Below are 27,536 nucleotides of genomic sequence, written 5' to 3'. Positions count from 1 at the left end.
AAGTCTTTTGGTGTAAATCTCTACCACATTTGCACGTATAGACTAAAATCTTTCCCAATGCATCAGATGGGATGGACAGCATCTACACTTCCATGTTGTACTTTAACAGGAACACCTTTAGGAATATGGAAAAACTTTTTTTTTTTCCTTCCACTTCACAATCCTGTAGTAATTTATTTAACCTCTCTATTATTTTTTTATTTTTTTTTTTTTAACAGAGGTTTGTGGTTCCATCATGACAAAACTTGGAAAAGTTCAAGGAGTTTGGTTGGGTGTTGTAATAAAACCCTTCACCATGTGCTCTTATTGAACTACATTATGGACTTACTTTCTTATTTTCATCGACAAACATAAAACACAAAAAACACAAAATGTTATACATGTATATTTTTTTTCTCTTTTTTTTTTTTTCTTTTCAAAGAAAGAATATGTATGAACAGACAGGTGTGAAGTGTGAATATGTTACCGTTTTGGTTTGTGAACACCTGCATCCTGACGAGCTCCTGCTCAGGCTTTTCCACATGATAGTGGTCAAAACCTAAACTTACAAATCTGTTGGACACACACACACACACGCCCAAACACCCCCACACACACATGCAAAGTCAACATTCAAGGTCAAGCTCAATACTGAATACAGATTGGTTTTCCACAGCGTAAACAACGGTTTACCCACCTGACTGTGTGGAACGCATTAGCAGGCAACTTCAAAACGAGCTCAAACTGTTAAAACAAGCGACTGTTATTGCATGGTGATCAATAATGCCAAATTGTAATCGTTTCTAACACCAAACGATGGCCTACCACAGTGTCGCAGCTTTGGTTTGGGTAAAACTGGATGCATCTCAGCACGAACCTGTCCTACAAATCAAATGTTTATGCACCTCGTGTTATTTACAGCCACATTCACGAGAGGGAAGACGGGTGTATTTTTGTATGTGCCACCTTGCGCGTGAGACAGTAGAGCCTTTGTGTGTGTCCGTCCCACTGGGCCCAGCAGAAGTCCTCTATGAGCCTCTCCGCCGTCCTGGACAAGCGCTCGGGATTTGAGATCACCTGGTTCACGCAAAACATTCGCGTTCAGCCTCGCAGAATTCTTAATGCGAAAGGATAGCACACGCTGGCTCAAGTGTTTTGAAACGGTGCGTTCTTTTGCTCTCAGCCTCTCTAAACGCTTTCCAATGAGCTTCCCTATTAATCATTGAGCGTGTGCCGTCTTGGCTGCACCGAAATCCACGTCATTCATCAGCAGGAACATCCCGAATGTAAATCTGAACAAACCCTAACCACAAAGTCCTTATATAGAAAAGCAGTAGTGAGGAGGAATCTGTAACTTACCACTCTGTAGCCTTCCTGTTTGCTCAGAAGCACGTGGTACAAATCCACATCTGAAACATCAATCATGCGACGATAACTCAATTAGTTTGTTCCCCCCCTAACTTTCTATTTGGTTTCATCGTGTGACTTGCAGCTGAGCATTAAATATACACCGCAAACAGAAAACGATGCAAGAACACTGACATCCATCTTCGGCGAACAGCAGCAGATGGCTCTCCAGCGCTGATTTCGCCTCGGTTTCTTGATGGAGGAACTGAAACAAACACGATGCGGATTAAATGGAGCCAGCGTAGAGCCCACGTTAACACTGATTGAATAAGCCCTTGAAGACACACCATTTATATCCAACGACGGAGACTTTAAAAAACAGCTACAATATTCTGACTTAAAACGCCGAATGCTTTTGGTTTTTTCGTGTTTTGTCTAATATTGTGGCCATGTTGTATGTAATAACTTCATTGAAATGAAAAATGCTTGTTTGACATAGCTAATACCAATTAAATGATACATATCTTTACAGATTTAATGTGCCTAAAATGGCTCCGTTCTGCCTTGTCCAGCAAAAGTAAACAGCCTTTAAGCAGATTTTAATCATTGCCTTAACTACAGATACGGGTATCTGAAGTTGCAGCCATTTTGTTTTACGCACCTGCTGATTTATGAAGACCAACACATGTATGCATGTCTTTCCTCTTTTGAAGACTGGCTAAAACAAACTGATATGTGGGTAATATCATGTTGACTCTATTTTCCATGGAAACTATCAGTAATTAATTATTAGTTCAATTTTAAATAATTTAAACGTTTATTAAATTGTCATAATATAATTGTTTTAATTGATTAATTTTAAAATTAGAATTTGCTACGGATATTTTCCCTGAAAAATACATTTTAAAAAATGCAAAATTATGAATTACAAATATATTTGTTAAAATATTTGACCTATTTCTAAAATTAGGTCAAGCATTGATTACAAAAAAGGCAAAGAAGTGATTGATTTTGTTTTCCAAGAATTTTATCCTTACATAGTATTTCTTATTTCTGGGATTACATGCCTTACTTTATCCAAGTATCCCTATGTTGCATAAATTACCTGCAGGCATCAGGTATTTGAGATGGTTTTTTGTTAAAACAATGAATATTCAAGTTCATTGAATTCATGTTAATTTAAAGACGACTTGATAATTAAGGCTGTAATCCACCTCAAGAACGCATGAAGATTTCTCCTGGATAATCCGCATCCTAAATTAGTTTAGCTTCAAATGATAAGGCATCTCCATGCGAGATCAGTTAAAGGCGTACAGTAGCATGTAAAAGGAAGATGTGATAATTAGATTTAACAAATTCAAATAAAAAAAAAAAAACATGAGATAAATCTGACTTCAGGCTAAGATGCCGTTGAGATAATTGGACAGAATAACACCCTGTGTACCTTTTCCAAACACGATTACCATATTTAAACGAGCAATATCAAAGAATATGTTTTTTTTACTATACAACACAGCTAAAATACAGCTTTGCTGACGAGCACATTGTGATGAAAACTATCCAAAACCAACATTTAAATGCTGGATAAAAACTGAGAAGGCAAAAGACTGCCAACTAGGGGTCAGATGCAGCAATAATGCTTAATTTTGAACAGTTTGGCGTGAGTTTGTAGTCAATCAGTCAGCACTCATCTGGACCAGTTAAAATGTCTCAATTCAAAATATTCTATGAAAGATCTGATGGTATCTGAAGGGTTAATTTCCTGCTGAAGGTGAAACTTTACCTCAGTCTTTTTGGAGCCATTTACAGTACAGACCAAAAGTTTGGACACACCTTTCTAATTCAATGGGTTTTCTTTATTTTCATGACTATTTATAAGGCAAGAAATCCCACTTATTAACCTGAGAGGGCACAGCTATGAAGAGAAAACCATTTCAGGTGACTACCTCTTGAAGCTCATCAAGAAAATGCAGAGTGTGTGCAAAGCAGTAATCACAGCAAAAGGTTGCTACTTTGAAGAAACTAGAATATAAGGGGTATTTTCAGTTGTTTTACACTTTTTTGTTTAGTGTCTATTTCCACATGTGTTATTCATAGTTTTGATGCCTTCAGTGTGAATCTACAATGTCAATAGTCATGAAAATAAAGGAAACTCATTGAATTAAAAGGTGTGTCCAAACTTTTGGTCTGTACTGTGTATGTTCTTCCCTAAAGTTAGCACCTCCATCTTTAAGTCAGTTCTGATGTGCTTCCATTTCCCTGCTAATAAAAAGCCTCCCCACAGCGCGATACTGCCACGACAACGTTTGACGGTGGGGACTTTGTGCTTTGTGCTTCTTTGATTAATACCAGAGCAACAATAATTGCTCAAGAAATCGTTTTGTGGTTGTTGCCGTTTGGCCATTTTCTTTGTCATTTGGCTGCAAACTACTTTTTTTTTTTATCATGATATGAAACACTGCATTTAAAGAAGTATAAATATTTTTGTATGGTTGTAAAGCCTTAATGTTTTTCTTTGTTCTAAAATCTGAAATGGGAAAAAAAAAAAAAAAACGTGACCGGATTTCAGGTCGTTGCTGTTAAATTTTAGGAGGTGGAAACGGGCTTCTTTAACACTACCTGCACTTTGACTCTGCAGTCCACCGCCTTGAGGACCTTGGTGTTGTTTATGGGGTGAATCTCGATCAGCAGAGTCAGACACTTTGATACTAGACAGGCAGGGGACGATGGAGAAACGTTTCTATCAAACACAAACTCATTCAGGGTTTAAATTATTTAACGGGCTGAAATAGAAGACAGCATTTCTGGTGGGTTACTTGGTTTGAGGCGCTCCTGTCCACTGGTGTTCTGTGCCAAGCTGACCGCTGAAAGCATATAAAAAAAACAAAAAAAACGGCCAAAGTCATGCTGCAGAAACAGTCACACTAAATCTGTATTCATTAACTATCCTTTGGCATGGCTGCAGAGAATATGCAAGAGTTTCTCCCTTGGTTTTAAGCAACACAGTCCCTGCATTATAATATCATAAAGTTATACATCTCTCCAGACACACCCTCTTAAACTATATTTGAGGTCAACAACCGAGTTCAATTGTTCGATTTTTATTTGTACATGACCGAAGCTTACCTAGTAGAGTCTCCTCCTTGTTCAGAGAGCAGCTGCTGACACAAACCTGTTTGTCAAATGTGTAGAGGAGCTGACGGGGCAGAAGGCATAGAGTTGAGTGTGCAGATGTGCAGTCGTGGAATAAAAGTGAAAATAAAGGAGTCGTGTGTGTGTGTATATAGCAACTTAGTACCTTGTTCTGTTTAGTGTTGGGGTCATATTTCCCAATCCTTGTGGTGACTGTTGCTCCCTTTTAAGAACAGAACAGAATTATATTAAAAAGTTGTAATTGTCAAGCACTGGTGGTTAAGAGGAAGTTGTACCCGGTTTAAATTCTAGAAATGACTAATTCCAGCCTTTCTAAAGAATTTTGGGGCTAATAAGTAGCCAGGTGCTGCTGATCAGGAAGTGTAGCTTCCTCTATAAAAGCAGCGAGTGTTGGCAGTTTGCCTTTCTGGAGCACGCAGGTGTTTAGCGCAATGCCAAATGAGGGGAAAAAAAAAAAAAAACATTAGCAATGATCTGAAATAATTGCTTCCATCAACCTGGGAAGAGTCATCGGGTTGTCTCTAAACTAAAAATATGAAAATCAGACATTCTAGGTTACTAATGAGCGGAAAACATTTATGAGAAATTTAGCTTGCCTCTTTTGGAGAGGACATTTCAGCAAAATTTCCCCTAAAATTGTGATTGTACAACTCGCAGATTGCAAAACAAACAAACAAAAACAAGCTGTAAGACTATATTGTTCTCAGTTAGCCTTTTTTCAATTAAAATTCATTAGGATATTCTCAAACTTCCTTCAGCTAAAGCCATTTTTGAATTCGTTTATGCTGCTTTTGTGAAATTTATTTTGAGTTAAGTTGCTTTATTTTACGCTCAACCCAAGTAGCCCACCCACCCCCAGCCCCCATTTCCTGTGCTAATATGTGGTTAATACGCTTAATCTGCCTGAAGCAAGTAGCTCTACTTGCCATATAGGACATGAACTGAATGGGATTGAAAGACATTTGCTAAAATAACTTCGAATCAGTTTTTTTTATATATATAATAAAAAGCCTGATATAAATACTAAAGTACAATCATACTAGATGGGGGGGGGGGGTCAAACAATCCCTTTCAACTCGGACCCTTAAAAGACCTGACAGCCATTCAGACTCTTCAACCTCCAAGAGCAACACATTCTTCAGGGGGTCCATCATTAAACATTCATACCTTGCAGCAAAAGAGCAGACGTTAGTTTCCAATTCTAGAAACGATTCCAAAAATACCCAAAAGTGTCAAGCTGATTCATAGCAGAATGAAGAGAGGAGGGTTTTTTTTTTTTTTTTTTCGATAGCTCCAACTTGAGGATGGATTGCAGACACATAGGAAAACCTTGAATTTTAATGTTTCACTCATGATGGATTCAACACAGTGTGAAGCAGCCTTAAAGCCATGATCATATAAGAATACTTTTTATGAGAGAGCCTTATTAATAATGCATCAATGTATAATGATTTCTGATGTGTAATAATAATTATAATTATACACTATTACACTCATCAAATGACAAATATCTTCAATATTACATGCGTTATGAGAGTTATTACTTTAATGTAATTGGGCATGCGTGTTGCTAAAATACCAGCAATGGAAAGAAAAAGCATTTTCAATGACACCAACATAAAGTTAATCTTATATGTGAGAATACAAAAATTCTCTTGGAAGCTTACCTTCCAAGAGTAAAGTACACTCCCATCTCTTTCGATGTTTAGGATACGAGTGTCCACATCTTCAGAGTATTCTGCAAGTGCAACGTTATCATCAATGCCTTTCAAAAACATTCATACCACTTTATATATATATATATATTTGGTCAAATTTCCAAGACTTGCTACAGATTCTGAATCGAATTTAGGTCTCAACTTTGACTGGACCATCCTTTGATTTAAAATGTGACATTTCAATTTTCTTATTTGAAAATATTTCAGAATAAATTTAGAATTTGATTTTGCGTTTCGCTTCACAATTATACAATTGCGTCTTTATAGATACAAATTTAATGTACCACGTTTCAGTTATTTGATTTTTATTTGTGAGAATAAACTACAGACTTATTGTTTTACGGGGCATAACGCATTTAAATTATTCAACACATTGTAAAATGCTGCACGACAGAGCTCCAAATATCCCCAAGTATTTTCTATCTCATTTTTTTTTATGGCTGTTTACACATGCGTCATTACTATTATGTGCATTGTTTTGAAACGTTTCCTCCTTATAACAAGGCAAATAGCGCCACCTGCTGTTCATTACATGCAGTGTTCGTAAACGCAACAAATCACAGCCGTTCAGATTTCCTTCCAGCTGACTAAAGTTGGCTTTTAATACATTTGCTGAGCACGCACGTTAAATCTTAAGCATTTTAGCTCATTCATGAATTTTTAACAAACTTACTCCGCTAACACCTGAACGCCTCACCTTTCACCCTGCACACCGACGCCTCTTTCCTGAGGAGATCAAACACCACGTCTCTCTCCAGATCAAACTGTTCCTTCAGCTTTAGCATGTCTTATAGAGTCCTTTTGTTTTACGGTACCATCCGTCCACAGAAAATAGTGTCCTTCTTAAACTTGGGCAGCACCTAACATCTGGTTTCCCTTGCTCATCATGTGACCGCATGGGTTGGTTTTTTTTTTTATGCCTACTTTGCGAACAGGCAAAACTAGAAACAGCACTCGTAGGCTTTGTCTAGATCATACTTCCTCTCTACATGTCAGACTTCTTTTTATTGACATGCGGAAACGGCACGCTGCTCCAGAGTTAACCACGCCCTCCGCCGGGATGAGAGCGCGGAGTGGATCGCTACCATTGGCCGAGAAAAGCGTCCGTCCAGCGGGATGGAATGTCTCACTGCGCCGGTGCCACTCTGGCCTCCCACTGTGGCAGCACTTCGCGGTTGTGTGTCATAACTTCAGCCTAGAAAGAAAAGCTGAAAAATAAAGCAGTTGTCACCCTAGCATTTATGATGACGACTTGTATGATCGACCTTGTATGATCTACCGAAAATATGAGAAGAAAAACATAAGGTGTGCAGTGCAGCCAACATTCAGTTTCACCAATTATGTACGATAAATGACGTGCTTACTCCCGTAATTATGTAATATATTGTATGTAAATGTTTATGGGAAGGATTTCCTTTTGAACAGAAAGTGTTTCAGTCCGCAGTATACCGATGTGTTTGCATTTAATTATTGATGAATTCATCCAATCCATGCATCAACTATTTTCTTAAAATTATTTATTTATTTATTTATTTACTAATTTTTTTATTGCAGAATTTGAACCTGTATGCTCCTTTTTTTTGCAAAAGCTAGTTGTTTCAAAATTACATACTTAAAAATACACCTTTATTATATCCCTGTGCCTATTTAAAATATTTAAAAAAAAAGTTGGGTAGGAAGGGTATTTCCTTTTCTAAATCTAAAACGCAACATTGTCTCAGAGGCTTGTAGAAGAAAATTGTTTGAGATTTCTTTGTAAATATACACGATCTTTGTTTAAGCCGAGTGACTCCCGAACATAAACGAGAGTTGCCGGAGATTTTGTGACGACACAGCGTCCGCCCCTTCCCCCGTCCGCTTGTCCTTCCTCCCCTCACTTTCTGGTGCCTCTGGCAGTAGGGCGCGCAACACAACACACTGACAGCCGCGACTTACAACCTCGGAGGGGAAGATGGAGCCGAGAGAAACCGACTTCAACATACTGCTAGCGACCGACTCCTACAAGGTACGGTGTCCAGGGTGGGTTCGGAGGGGGAGGCCGGGTGGGAGCGAGGTGAGCACGGAATGGAAATTGATCAAGTCAAGGTGGTTTCATCACCAGACCCAAGGCCATCACGCTGCTCTGCGTGGCCGGTGTCTTTTCGGGATAGCGCAGGCATAATGAGCTGGAGGAGGGGAGCACTGGTACCGCCGAGAGAGAAATCCACATAGGCGGCATTTCTCTGTGAGCTAGCAGACTCCCACCCTGGATGGCTGCTGCTTTTATGGAATCGGTTGGTCATGGTTGTATTCAGCTAGCTGAATTAGCCAGCTAGCTTACAGAGACCGCAAGAGGTTGAAAGAGGGGATTGAGATATATATATATATTTTAAAAAAGCCAATGTTGGCCAACAGCTACCAAGTGCTTTGCGAATCGTCCGGGTGGGCCACACTTGGGCAAAGTCTCACTGTCCAACGGTGGGTGAAACATTAACATGGAGGGACTTTCGAGAAAGCAAAACTGAAAGTTAAAAGAGAAACGCTCTCATTTCTTTTTCGTGCCCGCGTGGGTTGCCTTGGGTCCAAAGTCGTGCTATTTATTTATCCGCTCGGAAAATTTCTACCCCAGCAATGGAGGCTGTAATGGCAAAATAAAAAACCGACTCTTAATTACAATGTACACACAAACCAAATGTGCGTGTGATGACTTTATAGCACGTAGGCAGTGGTTTCCATGTAAAAGTCATGTGACAACAGGATGCTGATGATGAGTGCAGAATGCCAAGCAAAACTAACTAGCTAACGCCCACAGTTAGGTAAAATTAAGCTGTCATATATATATTTTTAATGAGAAAATAATATTTGTTTAAAAAATCCAGTTTAAACTAAAGAGTGCAGTCACTGAATAGTGTTGAGCAGGTGTTGTTGCTGTTATTGGAGAGTCGGACTGTGTGAAAGTAGGCAAAAATATCCAAACTATTAATGTCTAAAATGCCAAAGGTGCACCTTTATAATGAGTTTATTAAGAAAATTGTTGAATGTTGAAGCTCGGCCGAGGAGTAGGTTGTGTGATGACGCCAGCTTTGGGAAGGAATAAGAAGCATTTGTTCACAAATTTAATGAAATTGAAATAACCTTGTAAAATCTGTGAAACATATAAAAAAGCAGAAGTATGTGGTAAGTGTCAGATGCTTTCTGCAGCAAAATCGGCCCAGTAATCAAATCAGCTTGGCTTGGAAGCGTGAACCTAGATGGCAGAGATTTCCTCATTAATTTCTATGTTGTGATATTCTTCAGAAATAAAATTACGTATTAAAAAAAAAAATCCAAGTTAGCAATGACAGGAACCAAAACTATCACAGATTCTGATCATGTTCTTAGATTGCATGAAGTGTGTGATAAAGTAATTATTTTAAATATATTTTCAAGAAATTCATTATACTGAGGATAGCAAACAGAGAATTAAAACCGCTGAGTCAGTTGTAGCTAAAACGGACCGATATTGTTATAATTCTTTAAAACAAAATGTGCTTCAGGCTGGGCAGGTTAAATGTGGACTGGTTTTGCTTTCTGCTTTCTTTAGTTTCAGTTTAGTTTTAAGTATGCTTGTTGGCGTAGCTCAAATTCAAACTATTTTACACGTTACAATGTATTTGACCTTTAATTAGCTTTGGTATCTTGCTTTCATAAATCATAATGAACAGCAGCTAGATAAGATAGTATTTTCTTGTACTGAGTGAACCAATAAAGTGTTTGGACAAATAGTTGTTTTTAATTAAGAAAAGAATGAATTACATTAATTAAAACATAGTGCGTCTCAGACGAGCCATAAAAATCGACATGATCCAAATTAGTTTCAGGTTCACCTTCATACTGCAAATGCTAGAAGATAAATGGGTCGGCACTTGTGCACACACCCGTAGTTTCATTTATGTGAAAAGGAAACCAAGATAAGTCTAGATGAGCAAACGTGTCGCTGGAAAATTCATGTACGTAGTAAGTAATGACTCATTTTATAATATTAGCATAGCGTAGCATCATAAATGAGCCTGAGCCCACAAAGGTTTCTTACTGAATGACGAGCTTAAGGAAAAATATGATGCAATTTACCCAAAAGAGCATCAATATGTAGCATGATAGCATTCAAGTGGCTGATAAAGTAACGTCAATGGGTTTTTCAATCACTAAATGTGTATTTAACATAAAAATACTCGTTCCAGGAACTAAAAAGTAGGAAAAATAAACCAAATTATGTTTAGTTTTGGTTAAATTTTTACTTTGAGTTGTTATTACGTCTCTGGTTATTAAGCTTTTGTGTGTTTTGTAGTTTCGTCTGGTTGAGGAATACAGGTTTTATTAGATTCTGACAGAACTACAAACCCCATAAAGCAGAGAAGCAATAAACCCTGGTGAGATTTTTATCATCCTTAGACATTTGTGCTTTCCTGCAAACCCAAATAAGTATTTTGCTCCTGAAACAAACATGTTGTATCTTTTGTTAGTTAAAATCCAAATATTAAAGTTACTCACGGCCAGCTCCTTTTTCAAGAGGAACTGCTGGTGTAAAAGGGATTTCAAGCTTATGATCTACTATAATCTACAGTCATATTTAATAAATTTGACTATTCCAGCGAGGCTTATGTGTCTGTATCATCCTAATCGTAAAATGTTGTGTTATAATTAACAGAAATGAAGGTTTTAAAACACCGATGTGTACATCAATTTATATAAGTCACTGAAATAAATTAACTGTATTCAATATGACTGGGAAATTTCAGATAAAAGCTACAAAATGCATGTTTAAATTGAACAAACTCAAATTATTTCATGTATCAAGTTTGGTACAAGTTATATTTCATAATATAGCATTTAAATAATGTTACCTGTCGCATTTTTATCCATATGCTTGAGCAAAAGTGTACAGTAAATGTCTAATTTAGTTGGAGGATAATACACTTCTCTGCAGTTTTGTTTAGAGAAAACAAATTCTATTACCCAATAAGACCAGTGGGTGGCGCTTTCTTTTTACTTTCCACGCCATGACCCTCTTTGATTTACGCAATTAAAACTATTTCTAAAGAAATCAAATAATTTTTCTTGTGAGCAAGGCATTAGTGTAAGAGCCTTCTTTCAGCCTGATGACTGACGGTGTGAAGAAACAGGTCGGGGAGGGGCAGTACTGCACTACTTTACAAGGAGCAGGAGAGAATATCATGTCATTAAAAGGACATTTAGCAGCTATTACAACTTGGTCACATTTCAAGTTATAACAAGAAAGAACATTTTATACCTTGAAGTCAGGGGGGGAAAAAATGCTTAAACGGCATAAATAATGCATAATCATAAATGATGTCAGCTGAATTATACTGAAATAAACTCTTAATACTTTGCCCAAGTTTAGTCTTAATAGACAAAAGTGGATGCAAAGGTGCAGTTTTCTCTTTCTTTCTTTTAAAGTTATGTCCCATAAAATAATTGAGTCATGCCAAAGGTAGGTTAAGCCAAACACTAATTCTCTAAGGCTTATTTGGAATCAGTTTGAGCCTCTTGCACAAAAGAATAAGTGCTGTGCATGTGTTGTTTTGTCAGTAAAAGCAGCTTGTGCTTTTATTGATAAGCCATTAAAGTGTGCCTTTTGTCTGGATACACAAGTCCGGTGTCACGCCGCAGGTGCAGGCGTGCGGTGTTTGTGCAACACCTACGAATGTTGGAAAAAATAGTTAGAAGTCACGGAAAAATCTGCTTCACAGCTTGAAAGTTGTCACCATGAGGGTGGTAAATGTCGCATAAAAAAAACGGGAGGCGTGACATGTACGCGTGCGCTTGGGTTGACCTGCCAAATGCTCCGTGTTTTGGTGTAATTAAACCAAATCATCTGATTTGTTCTGTTTTCGCCCGCAGCTGTTTTCTTGTTCAACGTTGGCATCGAACGGAAAGGGAATCTTCATACGTGTAGCTTCAGATATGCAAAGCAACACTATCCTCCTGCCATTCTTAGTGTTGTAACAAAACATAAATATATATATACATATGTATATATATATATATGTATATATATATATATATATATATATTGCAACCTTTAACAGGTTTTCTTCCAGTATTTTCCAGTATTTAGCTCCATCCATCTTACCATCAACTCTGGTGAGCTTCCTTGTTACTCCTGATCAAAATAATCCCCACAGCATGATGCTGCCACCACCATGAGTCAAACGCAGAATAGTTAAGGGAGAAAAGAAACACCACACATCGTCATTATTCTTATCTTTACGATTATAGGCACACCATGACACCTGGGTGCTGATTGGCTGAGACTTCATCTTGTCATCTTTGCTTTTGGAAATTTTCAGGAACTGCTTCAGATCTCCCAGGTCGTAGTACCATGACACCTCTCTGCGGCTGACCCATCTTATTCCGATCATGCTGATGTTGCTTCCTTAAATAAATCTGTCGTATGAACTAAATGGAGTCTGATCTGTAATCTAGTTGTCCTCCCTTTTGTTATCTAATTGCTTTTCGTTCTTGTCCTGTTACAGCAGCCAATAAACGGTTAGTACCCTTGGACGATAAACCGGTTTCTAGGTTTTTGAATTTGAAAACGCTGCGTGCCGGTAAACATCAGGGCGCGTGGAGCAGAACATGAGCTCACGCGGTCCCGGCCCAGTGTCGTGTTCAGCGTCTCGGCTCTATTTTGAGTCCTCGAAAGCTCCAAGGAAAGGACACGGTAAGGTCAAAGAAACTCAGTCGTTCGTTGACATTTATCTGCTGCCGGCGTGTCAGCTGGGGCCTGGGAGCCGCTCCTTTACTCCCCTCTGCCTCCCTGTCTTTAAATCTACCTGTCATGTGCAAAATTACGTTCTTTTATTTTATCCCTGAGAGATTGTCGCCGACTGAAGGACAAACGTGCGACTTTGAGTCGAGGGAAATGCCGTCTTCTGCTCTTAATTACTCTTTGACTCATTCGTTTATTCGTAAAACTCTGCCTACCGTTTCTTCTCTGCGGCTACAAATGCAGGGAGTGGATTCTGTGCTGCGGCGCCAAAAGGGTTAAATCATTGAATCCTCCAGTAGGACCCCGAGGACATTTCTGTACTCATTTGAGATTTAATTGATGCCCGTGTGGCACCAGCCATCTGGGAGAGCATGATCCTTTATTTTCAGTTTTTGTTCCAGTTTGTGTCCGAAACACGCCCGGACACGTCTCAGACTGTTTACTTAAGTTACAAGCCGCTGAGTTTGGCCGCTGCTTGTTTGCAGTAGATTAGAGGATCCCGCATGAGGCACGCAAAACTCGCTCCGCGAACAATGGCGCGGTCGGGACGGAGGAGAAGGTTGAAAATCCGACACGTTTTTGTTCCGATTGTGATGTTTTTGTAAGAGGTTTTTTTTTTGATTTGACACAAGAGCGCGACAGACGAGGGTCCGCTTTATAAGAATATTTCAATCTGAGGTAATTGGTGCATTTATCATTCCAGAAGAGACATGTTTTCTTTCTTTTTTTTAAGACATTCTGTCATTTTCAAGCAGGTGTACCATCTGAGTTATTTTTGCTGTTCGTGTTGTGACTCAATATGCCCACCTCAACTAAAAACCACGCAAAATAACACTTTCCTCCTTTCGCATGTCAGTGGTAGAGCTTGTTGCGTAAGTATTTACACTCTGAACTTCTGTACGGGTTACTACATTGCAGTCATAAATTTCAACAGTTTTCATTGGGATTTATGTGACACTATCTACGCTACATTACACATAAGCCAGGCTCAAGGGACCAATTCATGGTTATAATGTAATAATATGTCCCAGTTTGTGTACGTGAGTTGTAGCAGCTTTGAAATCCTGCATTGTGAAGCTTTTCAATGAGCTAACAACTAAGGGAAGGAAGTGTGTGATTAGAGTTCACGAGATGTCTTCCTGTTTTTTCTTTTTGTTGTTTTTTGTTTTCCTCCTGATGGTGTTTAGCGGGCCAGTCTTCAGTAAATCTTAATAAATTGTATTTATGTGTCGACAGGTGACTCATTACAAACAGTACCCCCCCAACACGAGTAAAGTGTACTCCTACTTCGAGTGCCGCGAGAAGAGGACGGATCCCAGCAAAAGCAGAAAAGTCAAATATGACAAAACCGTCTTTTACGGCCTGCAGTACATCCTTCACAAATACTTAAAAGGTACGTTTCTTCTTTTTTTTTGCACTACAAGGTAAATTTTCTAATAAACACAATCAAAAACGTCAAGCAGCCAAAAAATAAAAATAATAATGAAAAGCAACCTTGAACTCGGCATAAAAAAGATTATTTGCTCTAATTAACTAAAGTAGGTGAAGTCTGATGCTCCAAAGAGTTCCTGAGAGACATGAGCGGTGATCAACAGAAAGCTGAAAGAAAGCCTCTGCCTCCTGCTTCTTAAGAGGATTTCACAGTGTGGCGGCAGAGGTGAGGGGGGGAGAGAGAACACAGAGAGTGGGAGACAAAAGCACAGCTGCCGCCTCACTGTTTGAGGGAGAAAGACGTGTCGTCTACGCCGAGCGTCTCGCCTCGCTCAGCGATGAGGCCGGGCATCAAAGAACCGTCGGCGAACCCCAGAAAGCCAAGAGTGGGGGCGTGAAATTTTTTCTATTATTACTGAGTAAAATCTGAAAAGTGTGGTGGTAAAATGTAAGTTCTATGAACTTTAAAAGTTTGAGTTCTGGTTTTTTTTCTTCTTTTTTTTTTTTTTTTTTTGCATGCTCAGTTCTCTCCACGTACCCCAAAAGTGAAACTTTCCTTTTCGCGTTTCACTTTTCTCCTCCCTCTTCTATATTTTAAAAAGCGGTTTAGACTCGGAGTCATACATGTAGGTTTTTGGCGTGTTTGCGTGTGATGTTGGATAAGAACGCCCTGTCAGCATGCACAGGAAGCCTCTAAACTATTTACAGCAATAAACGACAGATTAGCGTCCTAATGACTTGTTGCCTGTATTCTGTCCTCTTTTATTTTATTTCTCTCTTTCCTCATCCTTTTTTTCCCTTCTTTTCCCCCCTCCTCTTCAGGAAAGGTAGTGACTCCAGAGAAGATTCAGGAAGCAAAGGAGGTGTACAGGGAACATTTCCAGGATGATGTTTTTAATGAGAAGGGCTGGACTTACATTTTGGAGGTAAGGAACTGCTGTTTATTTGCTCATTTTTGCCTTCCTTGCTTTCTTTTCCTCAATCTTAATTTACCTATTTCCTTCCTTCTCACTCAAATTATAATTATTAAAGTTGTCTTTTTTTTTGTTTAGTAAGGATCAGATATGATCATTCTATTTTTTTTTCTGCAGTTGTTAACCTAAAAGCATTCCTGTATTGCAGAATGTTGTGTTTAAGGTGGTCTTCATGACTTCTAAAACATTTGTAGTTTTTTGTAAAAACCTCTCTGCAAAGCTGAAGTAATACAGCATAAAAGCTTCTCCAGCGTTCTCACAGCGATATTTGCTTTTTGCAGAAATACAACGGCCATCTTCCCATCGAAATCAAGGCAGTGCCGGAAGGAAGCGTCATTCCCAGAGGCAATGTTTTGTTCACAGTGGAGAGCACAGATCCCGAATGCTACTGGCTCACTAACTGGGTGGAGGTAGGTTTGCTTAGTTTCTCTGAAGTTCCATATTCATGTTTATGCCGTCTGATTTTATGTGTTGTGATCTATTTCACACGGTCATTCTCTATGAATTTGTCTTTAGTTTTTCCGTACTGGACTGCCGCAGCAGGAGTGTTTCCAGTAGTTCCTGCTCTATTTTGAAAATAGCTGTCAATTTCTCCACTCGTTACGTTGCACAACTCAGTGGCAACCTAATTAGAGTTTTGTTTAACAAAGACAAACCCTACAAGCTAAAGCTTCAGCCATCAAGTTTTTCTCTTGGCAGCATTGTCCTCGTTAAAACTTTTCTTCTTCTAAACCTGACCAAACCACAGATCTGTTGGAACAAATTGTTCTTAAGCATCTTTTTTAACTTGGAATGATTTTTTAAGTCAATTTGCTTCCTTCCTTCCTTCCAAGGATTTTGACGTCGTCATGAAATGGCATCATGTAAAAGCCGCAGGGATCCTGCTTTCTCATAATGAGCAGCGCGGAATCACATCCTCGTAGTTCGGATTTCTAGAAACGTGACCGATGTGTCATTCTCAGCGAACAGGCGCCGCAACAGCGACTTGGCTAAACTGACTTTGAGCAGCATGAGTAATACTTAATCTGTCCCCGCCTCTAACGTCTGTTTCTCTTTTCCTTTTGCAAATAAGTTTTCGCTCGTCGCTCTCAGACGTTTCTCAAACAGATTTCAACATTCAGGAAGGAAAAGCATACCTTGAAAGCCACACCCACTTTTGGATGCGCACACCGTGACTGTTGTAGTAGGAATTTACATTGTGGCAACACTCAAACACACCCACATACTTATACACATGTACACCTTGTGAGTGTTGTTCCTTGTATAAATACACACTTGAAACAACCCCTCACAGCCCTCCCCCCCTCCTTGGTCGCACACATGGAGACATTATTCATGCCTGGTGTAAAATTAGCCTCGGCGGTCATCTTGATGTCCTTGGGTTGCGTCACTGGGTCAATGCTTCTGGCTCTTTCTGTCCTCTCTTCTGTTTTCTATTCTCTTTGTAATATCTTTCTGTACCTTCTGGATGTTTCAAAAACTTCCTTCTTCCCAACATTTTCTACATTTGTCTCTTTTTATTCTTTTCCTGGAAATGGCTAAGTTAAGTTGGAATGCCTGAGGGCCTTTTTTTTTTTTCTTTTTTTTTTTTTTTTGAGACTGCGATTGCACGTGAGGCTAAAATCAGGTTAAGGATACTAAACGAGGAGACGTGTAATTCTTTTTTTTTTTCCGCACAACACAAATTCCACTGCAACTCCGACCGTCACGAGTCCATACGATGTTTTATATTTGAGGAGGCATGCGACCTGCTGAGAGTCAGACGGCGGAAACGAGCTGCACAATGTGTGCAGGGAAAGTTACATGGAAGATTTGGGACCTTTTTTTTTGTTGTTGTTTGTTATACTTTCTACACAGATGAGTTTTCTTATGCTTTCTCGCTTTGCCTCAGATTAAACGTCTGATCAAAATCTTGCATTTTTCCAAGTAGCGTTCAGAACCCGCACTGACGTAAAAATGCAGGCACAACTAGATCATCCAGCTAATTCCTAAAGCTGTCTAGACCGGCATGTGAAATCTCTGCTGTGAAAATCACAAGCCGATAGTTTAGCGACGGCTCCCGTTTCTTTTTACAACATGAAGCATGTGAGAAGGAACCCATTCAGCTAAACTCTGTAGCTCTGATTACTTTTTTTATCTGCTGTGATGTTAAAGGATAAACTCCTCCCCGAGTCCTACATAACCTAAATAACTGTCTTATCAATATTACCATAGGCTCACTTAACAACTCATTAAAGTTATTTGTGGACGGTTTATCTTGCTACCATTTACAGTAATGAGGATGGTAATAAAAAAAAGACCCACAACTCACTGCTAGAGAACTGCAGATAAGAGTGACATCTTTACACTAAATCATAAGAACAATGAATTTGAACAGCGTTCTTTGGTCCGATCAGATCATGATTGAACAAACGTTTAAGGTAACGGACCCGTGAACCTTCCATGTTCTTCAAACTCCCCAGAACTAACTCCTATATAGCACCAGTAAGTTGAGGTAAGAGAAGAGGGTATGTTAAAAAAAAAAAAAAAAAAAGTCGGTTTCTTTGTCTAACAGTTAGCTCGGAAAAATTAGCAACAGGTACTTCAAATAAAATTTTCAGTTGCTAACTGGATCAATTCCAAAAAATGAACATAGAGCTGCCAGGTAGTTTCACACAGCAGGTTCTTTACAGTTTTCAACATCTCTGATTATTTCTTTGGAAGCTCAATAAATTGCCTTCCAAGAAGCCGCTCTGCTTTGTGTGCGTTCTCTCTCCACCCACTTTAAGCAGGTTAACACCTGCAGGTGCAGCGCACTTAAAAACCAAGTGTCGACTATTTTGGTAAATGTCAGAGAGGAATCAACCAGTCACAGAGATTGCAATCGGCAGTGTTCCCACTGAGTCAGGCATGGAAAAATTGGGATTCCTTTTTCTACCTTTTTCGTTAAATGCATCAAATTTCACTTTCGTGCATTTTGATTTGAGCATATTGAAACCAAAACAACAAAGCATGGGATATATTTGTAATTTAAAAATGTGTTTAATCTGCCGCAAAATATTTTACGGTGCTTTATGTGATATAGTCCTCAGAATTAGAGACTTGGATTTTTATTTTTTTCCCAAAAGAGACGTCCGCCTGTCAAACTTCTTTAAAAAGAAAAGAAAAATCAGTAATTGATAATAAATCTGATCTGTACTATAAATCTGGCAAACAATTTGCATTTATTCTAAAGTACGTGGGCGAAGACCTATACAAAACACACATGCATTATGGTTATATAACTGTTTATGAAATTTCCCATCCAGGGAATAAGCGGCTTGCTTTTACATCCAATCATTGACTCTGCTATCGAAGCACGAAGCATCCAGGAATGTATTTTCCCCACAGTTGGCCTTGTGTGAACGAGCTCTCAGCTTTCATCCCTCTAGCGCCTGTTAGTTTTAGGCTTTAGTTCCAGTGAGTACAGTAAAACCAGGCTGTTGCGTAGTAAGAATTTTTCAGTCCTTGTTAACATAAGTCTGTAAAAACTAATTTTTTATTTATTTATTTATTTTCTGCATTCTATCAGACTATTCTTGTTCAGATCTGGTACCCGGTTACAGTGGCGACCAACTCCAGAGAGCAAAAGAAGATCCTTGCCAAGTACCTGATGGAGACCTCTGGGAACCTGGAGGGACTGGAGTATAAACTACATGACTTTGGCTACAGGGGTGTGTCCTCACAAGAGGTATGAAGCCGAGTAAATGATAACAGAGACAGATTTTAATACTTTTAGTTTGAGTAGCCGATTTAAAATCACTATTTTTGACAGCTTTTGTCTTCAATCTCCAATCAGACACTGTGATTTCAATATAAGAAGATGGAAGAACGCTATTCAAAATATTTCTTCCAGCCTTTATGCCATAATTGACATGACGGCGGCTCCACCCCCACGCTGACGTAGAGCAGTCCTCCCCCAATCATTCCAGGGCACTTGTCAGCAACTGACCAATCAGCGTTCAGTATTTATCATAGAAAACACGCTGCAGTCAGAGAGATTTGGAGGAAAATAATAGATAATCACGGCCCAAGTTGTCAACGAAGGTAACTGGTAGTAAACATCCCAGTTTTTGTCATAACGATATTGATAGCTCCGTCTTAACGACTCACAACTCAGTTAAATTAAAATAACAATCCTAAACATCAAATCATTTCCAGATCAATAGGCAGTTATGCTGAATTTTATGCGTGTAGATTCCTACTGTAGCTCCATGGCAGCATGAAAACAGACTGCTCTAACTGCTATATTGTCATTTAAACACCGTTTCATACTACTGTTTATTTCTAAGCATTTTCCTGAAGGCCGATTTTCACAAGCCTTATATTATTTAAATAATTACTCACCCACTTTGTCCTGCAGCGTTCACACTTGCATCCAATCAGACGTTTTTGTCCCTCATTTGTCCTCTTGGGCTTTATTGTTGATTTCTTATTTCCCGCTAATAACCTTACAGACCTGACGTAGGACTAGTTACAGAATTTTCTTGCCCGCCGTCTTTGCCTCAGTGTTGGTATACAAGGCAAAAATGACTCAAAAAATGTCTAGCGTAACGCATTGAGGTCCGTTAGTCTGCCTTAATAAGAGTGTGGTTGTCGGAGGACTGCTCTACTTCCGCATGGGGGCGGAGCCGGCGTCATGTCAATTGCATTAGTTATATTAAGTCCAGGAACAACATTATGCTGTGCTATTTCAAAACAAAGACAAAATGTTTTAAGGAAACTTTCTTAAGCATTTTACATTTGTGTGGTTAGCTTTACTTGATGCATTTATAGCAATCTCAGTGTGTATGCTGTAAATAATACAGATTTGATAAGATTTCCAGAACAGATAGAAGTTCAAAATGATGAAACTGAGCTACTCTGCCATACTCAGCCTTCCTGTTAGTTAGCTACTGAAAGTCTTTCTCTCTGTCTCATGCATCCTGTAGGAACTACTGACATTGTTACTTTTACACAAAGCTGTACAATGTCTGTGCTTGTTTGGACTTAATTTTTAGCCCCCTTATTCATAATGATAGATGCCAACTTTCAATTTTCTTCCTTTTGTAATAGCTTCACACCCAAGATAGTTGATGTAAGCATAACTTAAATTGAAGAAAGATGGGATTTATGAATGCGTACACTGTATTTAAGACGTGGAGAGAATTTATTTACTGTTCCTACTCTTTATAGTTCATAATGACTTTTTTGCTAAGTAATACATACACCTTAAATAGCCATTGTAATGTGTGCTTAAATGTTGCCCTGATTCATCACAGTTGAATCAAATGAATGGTTCATTAGCAGACCTCTGGAGAACTGGGTGAGATTTTTATTAAGTGTTTCATCCATTTGATTTCAAGCTTAGTCAACTCTTAAGGACTGGAGTTAGTCACCTTTGCCGTAACTGAAAGAGGAAAAATATGATAAATTCACAACTTGGTGTACAGATTCAATACAGGAAAAATATTCTATCTTTAGAACGTTATTTCACACTCAAATATTCTAAGTCAGACGCCAAAAGCGTAGCCAACTTTGCTGTGTTTTATACCTTTGCGTCAAAGCTAAGCTTAAAACCATTATTTCTCTTTTTTGTATGTACATGAATTAGTACTGTGTTACAGAAAATGCTTAAATATCGCTCATCATTCACAGACTGCGGGCATTGGAGCCTCTGCTCATTTGGTGAACTTCAAGGGCACAGACACGGTGGCTGGCATTGGAGTCATTAAGAAGTACTACGGCACCAAGGACCCAGTACCTGGCTTTTCAGTACCTGCAGCTGAGCACAGGTAAACAAACACTTCTCTCAAGGTTTTATAGATTTTAAAGGGAAATATTCCTGAAGAAATTTTGATTGTGACTCCCACTTCATAATAAAGTAGTTTGTCGATACGTTGGGCTCAAAATACATTAGCTTTGACCTTTATTTGGTTAATGCTAGCATGAAAAGTATGCTAGCATCTATTAGACTTAAATGTCTTTGAGTTACGTGTGTCATTTCATAAAGTTGGCTGCTCTGCTCACATTAGCTAAAATGCTAGTGTTACCTAACAAGGTACAAATAGCATGTTGACCAACAGTAACCAACACTGCTTTGCAAACAGTAGCTTGTAAGCTAAAATACCAGCAGTGTTACTAGCATGTTAGTTAACAGTAGTGGAGACTGACTGCCATGCTAACAGTGCTTTTATGCTATCCTTAGCTAAAATTCTACAGTTAGCCAATATGCTAACTTAGCATGTTCTCTTGTATCTATCACCAACATGTTTGCTAAGGATATCCGTGGATGTAACAAACTGAATTTTCCTCTATTATTTGTAGTGACAGGCACCAATAACATGATTAGTTACATAGAACATTTCCTTTCAATAATGACAGGTCTCTTCCCAAGTGCTAAATTCTGCTTTAAATCATTAAATTTTTACTTCTCGAGAATTAGTAAAGGCCACATTTTAGCTTTATATGTTCACACAAGTATAGAGTTGACGCACATCGTCAGTGTCCTATGGAGATACAGTAATCCACATTATTGCCAAAAGCTGTGACTCTTTCAAATTAGTTTTCAAAAGAGAAAAGGTATCCTATTAAATCCTTTTCTGTCGACATTTGTGTCGTGGGGATCTCTCTTGCCAGAAAGAAAATGAACTCGGCATGACTTAAGTTGGTGCTAATTTACTCAGTGTCCCTCACACACTTATTATGCTGTTCTTGAGATTAATTTACGGAGCGTGGCTTTGATTGGCTGGAAGTCAGCTGGAAGCCTTTAGTTTTGCTCCTATGCAAACACTCCACCAGGACAGTCACTGCTCTCCCAAAGAACCCCCTTTTTTCTGTTGGGCTGTTGTGTTCTGGGACGTTGGCTTGGGTCGTCATAGCAGTTCCTGTGTAACGGCCATGTTTCATTTCTTCCTCTATGGGAGGAGTCGCTGGAAAATTCCACTTTGATTTGTATGTAAAACTGAAAGTAAGAAAAAAGGACTTTGATTCTATAAAAAAAAATACATTACTGATTTAAATAATTTTCAAATCAGTCAGTTTTATAGCTTTAGCAAACTTGAGCCTGACATAAAATAACAATATGTTAGACTTGCACTTCAAATTTCATCGCTTCTTGCTTGAACTTGATCATTTTCTTATGCAATCCTCTGACCCTGGGAGTGTCTAAGGTTTTTTTCTAACCTTTAGCTACAGTGTTTATGCCTGTAATGACCTGAATAAAATCTCAAAGGTTAATTCATGTCTATAACAGATGGTGTACACTTCCCTCTTCTGGAAAGTCTGTAGAAGTGCAATTTTATTAATGTCGTGATTTTAGCTTGATTTTTTTGATTTTTTTAGGGAGTATTTCAATGCACGGTGCCCTGCTTTTAATGTTTGTTGCAGCAGATTGTTTTCGTCTTCTGTGTGTTAAATGAAGGTTTCTGGATAGTAAATTGTCTTTTCTTCTTTTAGTTTTTGCAATTCATTTTAGTGCATCTTAATCCTTCTGGCTTTTTGAGCTGTAGAGTATTAATTGTAGAGTATTAAGCTTTTTGTATTTTGTTGTGACTGATCAACTTCTACAATCCTTGTTGGGGTAAAATCTGTCTACATCTTAATGTTTTACTAGATTAGTATGTAGTTGTAATTTTTACAGTAATAATAATTTGCAGGTATTACGATACAACAACTAGGCACTCTTTTCAGTCGGGTTATCTCTTAAAATCCAAGTATAATCCGTCGAAGTTGGAGCTTTAGCTATTTTGCCAGCCACTTTATAAAACTGATTCCTGAATTGGAACAACATCAAAAGCTAAAAACAATCCTCTCTGCAGTACCATAACAGCATGGGGGAAGGACCATGAAAAAGACGCCTTTGAGCACATCATCAAGCAGTTCCCCAACGTGCCTGTGTCCATCGTCAGTGACAGCTACGACATCTACAACGCCTGTGAGAAGATCTGGGGAGAGGACCTGCGGCCGCTGATAGAGACCCGCAGCGCGGATGCCCCGCTGGTCGTCCGACCGGACTCAGGAAACCCGCTGGATACGGTTTTGAAGGTCCACATAACGGAAATCTTAACAAGCCGATAAACATCCCCTCAAACGTGTCGCTAACAGTCTCTTTAACGCCGTCAGGTTCTGGAGATACTGGGTAAGAAGTTTCCGGTGCACGAGAACGGTAAAGGTTTCAAAGTGCTGCCTCCTTACATCAGAGTCATTCAAGGAGATGGAGTCGATATCAACACACTGCAGGAGGTAAGAATTCTTGGTTATATTACGATAGACGTTCAAGGTTTCAGCACTAAGTTTACACCGTGGATGTGTTTCATCAGATAGTAGAAGGCATGAAACAACACATGTGGTCCATCGAGAACATTGCCTTTGGATCCGGAGGGGCTTTGTTGCAAAAACTGACCAGAGATCTGCTCAACTGCTCATTCAAATGCAGCTATGTGGTGACTAACGGACTCGGGGTGAGTGTTTGCAAACTACTGCGTAAAACATGCGATAACACTCAAAACTCAAAAGACTGTTTTGTTTTTTTGTGTGTGTGTGTGTGTGCGTGGTTTCTCAGGTGAATGTGTTCAAGGATCCGGTGGCAGACCCCAACAAGAGGTCAAAGAAAGGTCGCCTGTCTTTGCACCGGACGCCGAGCGGAGATTTTGTCACTTTGGAGGAGGGCAAGGGGGATCTGGAGGAGTATGGAGTGGTGAGTTTGGAAAAACGTTAGCGTTCCTTTCAAAAATAATCATACCCCTTGAGATTTTCTCCATTTTGTCACTTTAAAACCATAAATGGTCGTCCGTTTTATAGGCACAGACCATAATGAAGTAGAAGTATTTACCTGTTTGGTTTTTTTTTCAGGACCTGTTGCACACAGTGTTTCAGAACGGGAAGATTGTGAAGAACTACACATTTGATGAAGTCAGAGACAATGCCAAGCTGAAAGACGGCGAGCTTGAGGAGCTGCTGCACTGAATGCGGCCATCCCGGACCCCCGACACGTTCTAAAGCCTAAAAGAAGTCGTACTCCCCAGATCTTCACCTTTTCACCCTTCAACATCAAAAATGGAGGCATTTGCACCTCAAATTACAAAACAAAAACGTTCCTGAAAACATAAAACCCCCCTGAAGATTTCTTTTTTTTAAATCTTAATCCAAATTCCGAAATTCTGAGGAAGTTTTAGGAGAAAAAAATTTGGAAACTAGTTTATAAAGATAAACACAACTCCTCCTAAAGGAAAGCGAGGTAGTACAAGAAGTAAGAACACAAACAGTAAAATACTATCCAAGCCAGCCGCATCAATGTGCTGCTGCCTCAAATTGAATTTCAGCTTGTTTCACTGTTAGGCCAGGATATTTCGCAGCTTCCCTGAATGTGTTTAGCCGACTGCTGACGGGGCGGTGTGCCCCAACCGAGGCAGATTGTGACAAAGAGGGAAAGCGGTAACACTTCTGCGTGTCGTTCTGTACAGAAAAAGAAAGGCACAATTTTGAACCGGCTTCGCTTTGCCCTCTATGTGAAGGAAGAATTGATGACCCTTGTGAACTGCTGTGCACTGAAAACACTGAAATACGTTAAATGTTCATGTTTCGCGTCACCTCGGTAGCAGTTAATCCTAAACCCTTTAACTGTAACTATAGATGGTAATGTCACATTATTTTCCAAAATGTCCTGCTTTTAATTGATCGTCGCAGCCTGAACTGTAGTTACGTGTGCGCTGCCAACACAGACACGTCGCCGCAGGTAGAGAAACGGTCGTCTCTCTGTGTCTCATTATGTTTGCCCGTAGTGCATTCTCATCACGAAGATCCGATTTCAAAGCGATTTCACAATCTCGAATGACAATAAAGTATCCATTCAGAATGTTTGCAGTTTTTGTGTGTATGAATACTGAATTTCAAAATTTGCTTAGATCTTCATGATGGTTAATGCACAGCCTTTTGTGTAAGATGATGTAAAAAGATATATATCCATCTCAAAAGCTATCTTCACTGGCATGAAGATGATGATGATGATGATGATATTGTGTCCATGAATGATTCTAATTTCCTGGTTCCTGGCTGAAATCTATGTCAAGTGTCTGTCCTGATACGTGTGTTTGCGAGTATGCGTACAGGTATTCTTCTTCCTTTAAACAACTGTGTCGTATTCCTTTATGCAAATGCAATTGTTGATGGAAGGATTGGAGGACACACAGAGTTTGTCGGCCTTTGAATCTGCGTAGGGGTGGGACGCAGGGCTGGGACGTGGTCTTTTTATAGTCAGTCGAGCAGATCAGCAAAACTCCAGTATCACTGCCTTAAGTCAGTCAACAAAGCTGTCCGTTGAATTGAATGCCCATTTACCCATCGGCTCGGTTCACCATCTGCTCCGAGTCGCCCGCGCTTTCAGGCCTCGATGGGTTTCTATGCTTTGTTGACCTGCTTTCCAGTGTTGGACTTTCACTTTGTGAAGAGCTTGCACTGGGATTTCAGAGGAACTCGGAGTTGGTGACGTCACAGGAAGCATAATATTTGAGGGGGGAGCTTTCCGGACAGAGCAGCTGGTTGTGACGATTAGGTTTATTCCCGTGACGTTTTACACCTCCTCATTTTACACCAGCTGAATATTAGCAGCTGCAAAAGTCCCTTGATTCTTTTAGTTCCACCAACTCATATTCGTGACTCAGTGCGGTATCGCCTTGTCGGCCACAGTTAGTGGAGATGCACCTATCTCTGGTTTTGTGAAGCTTCGACATGCCAATATATGATTTTTGCCTATTCAGTACAATGTGTATTACAAGAGGTGACGTCACACTGTGTGTATGTGTTAGATGAGCCACTGTTAAACAAGGTGTAACTCATTTTTTAAAATGACACAAAATTTCAAATTGACAGTTTAAGCTATATTTAGCATCTTCTGTTACACCTACCTTGGTTAGCATAATCATCATTACTAAAACTGTAATTTTCTTGTGTATTTGCTTGACATTTTTCCCCAAAAAAACAAAACTGTCATTTATTTCCAAATCCAGCATCTTCCTTGACAGGCCAAAATGTAACAGGGTAAAACAAACCAACTTTGTTGTTCTCTGTTTAGCCTTCCTGTTATCTTCTGAGAGCCTTTCTTTCTCTCTGCCAAAAGTGAACCCTAGATGTGTTAGAGAAGGCTATTTCTTTTTAATAACTCCTGACATCGCTCTGCTTCCACTGATTTTGTTCAGTAACAGCATCTACACCAAAGAGTGTTTTAACCTCAGCCTTGTAGCAGTTTGGTATGGTGGATTCACTCGTCAGAAATCGATTGGTTTTACCCGTCAGTTTTGGGTCAGTGGCAGTCAAGCTGAAAATCAGCCATTTTTAGGTGCATCGGTCGTACTTGGTTGAATGCTAATTCGCACTAGCATTAAACTGAAACTGTGATGTCTCCCGACTCCCATTTCTTGAGTTTGGCTCAGATCAAACTGTTGAAACACATTGAAGATCACAGCTTCTGACCTGCTATTTTTATAATTTTTTTTATTTTTATTACCCATCTGTTGTTGCTGCTCTTTTATTGCCGTAATTCAGTTTTAATGACCATAGTTGTTTTCTTTTCCAAATATGAGGTGCATTTAGTAAAATATTATTTTACTATTTTGATACTATCTCAGTTCTTACCTCAGAAAAATATTATTTTGTATGACTAGGGAGGGGGGGGGAAAAAAAGAGATATCACAGTAAATATCCTCATTTACAAACAGTGCGGCCATACTGCCTTCTCACTTGTACATAAAACAAGGGGGTGCAACTGAAAGGAGAGAGGGACGATTAGGTGGAAGACTAGATGTGATTTATTATTTTTGTCAGAACGACCATTTTTGTACCAACAGAAGAATATCCAAAACGGTTCGACGGAACCGGCCGGCGTGACAGTTCCTGGGACCGTCGGGCCTTTTAGTTTCTGCGTGAGCGTAGTCCTGTGTGAATGCCGTGTTGTGTGATGGATGGAACAGGAAAAAAAAAAGAGAAAAAAAGAAAAACGAAAAAAAAAAAGAATAAGTGGTTGTGAATAATTTAGATTTTTCTTTTACGTTGTTTTAATCGTATGTATATGTTGTTCCAAATTATTTTATTTTTTTTTTCCCCCCAACACAACTGAGATTTTAACTAACATAACTTGCTATATTGTCAACAGTACACTGATTAAAAATGCCACCCTCTTGGTTTGAAATG

The 27,536-nt window shown here is 39.1% G+C and overlaps 2 protein-coding genes across 5 annotated transcripts in view; one reads left to right on the top strand and one right to left on the bottom strand.

The window, feature by feature from the left end:
- Positions 1–7,222, bottom strand: part of gsap (gamma-secretase activating protein) — a 37,220-nt gene extending 29,998 nt beyond the window's left edge. Inside the window, exons 1-14 of one of the 4 annotated variants that reach the window (XM_032588975.1) lie at positions 7,074–7,214; positions 6,895–7,036; positions 6,147–6,217; positions 4,625–4,681; positions 4,453–4,522; positions 4,143–4,190; positions 3,946–4,034; positions 1,522–1,591; positions 1,339–1,388; positions 946–1,056; positions 805–861; positions 677–723; positions 467–552; positions 329–331 (exon numbers count right to left, since the gene is read on the bottom strand). In XM_032588975.1, coding sequence (XP_032444866.1) covers positions 329–331; positions 467–552; positions 677–723; positions 805–861; positions 946–1,056; positions 1,339–1,388; positions 1,522–1,591; positions 3,946–4,034; positions 4,143–4,190; positions 4,453–4,522; positions 4,625–4,681; positions 6,147–6,217; positions 6,895–6,982 — 847 coding nt within the window. In that variant the 5' untranslated portion in view covers positions 6,983–7,036; positions 7,074–7,214. Of the gene's footprint in view, positions 1–328; positions 332–466; positions 553–676; positions 724–804; positions 862–945; positions 1,057–1,338; positions 1,389–1,521; positions 1,592–3,945; positions 4,035–4,142; positions 4,191–4,452; positions 4,523–4,624; positions 4,682–6,146; positions 6,218–6,894 lie in introns of all 4 variants that reach the window. The other 3 variants (XM_032588978.1, XM_032588977.1, XM_032588976.1) reach the window with 3 other exon arrangements.
- Positions 7,223–8,062: 840 nt separating this feature from the next.
- nampt1 (nicotinamide phosphoribosyltransferase 1) lies at positions 8,063–27,536 on the top strand. The gene is made up of 11 exons (XM_032590135.1): positions 8,063–8,202; positions 14,185–14,341; positions 15,202–15,305; positions 15,635–15,763; positions 18,904–19,062; positions 21,009–21,145; positions 23,171–23,396; positions 23,475–23,594; positions 23,672–23,812; positions 23,914–24,048; positions 24,204–27,536. The coding sequence occupies exons 1-11, from the start codon at positions 8,149–8,151 to the stop codon at positions 24,315–24,317; spliced, it is 1,476 nt and encodes a 491-aa protein (XP_032446026.1). The 5' UTR covers positions 8,063–8,148; the 3' UTR covers positions 24,318–27,536.

The sequence above is a fragment of the Xiphophorus hellerii genome, chromosome 17 (genome assembly GCF_003331165.1).
Source record: "Xiphophorus hellerii strain 12219 chromosome 17, Xiphophorus_hellerii-4.1, whole genome shotgun sequence".
NCBI classification, from domain to species: domain Eukaryota; kingdom Metazoa; phylum Chordata; class Actinopteri; order Cyprinodontiformes; family Poeciliidae; genus Xiphophorus; species Xiphophorus hellerii.
This window is presented reverse-complemented; position numbering and strand designations above follow the sequence as displayed.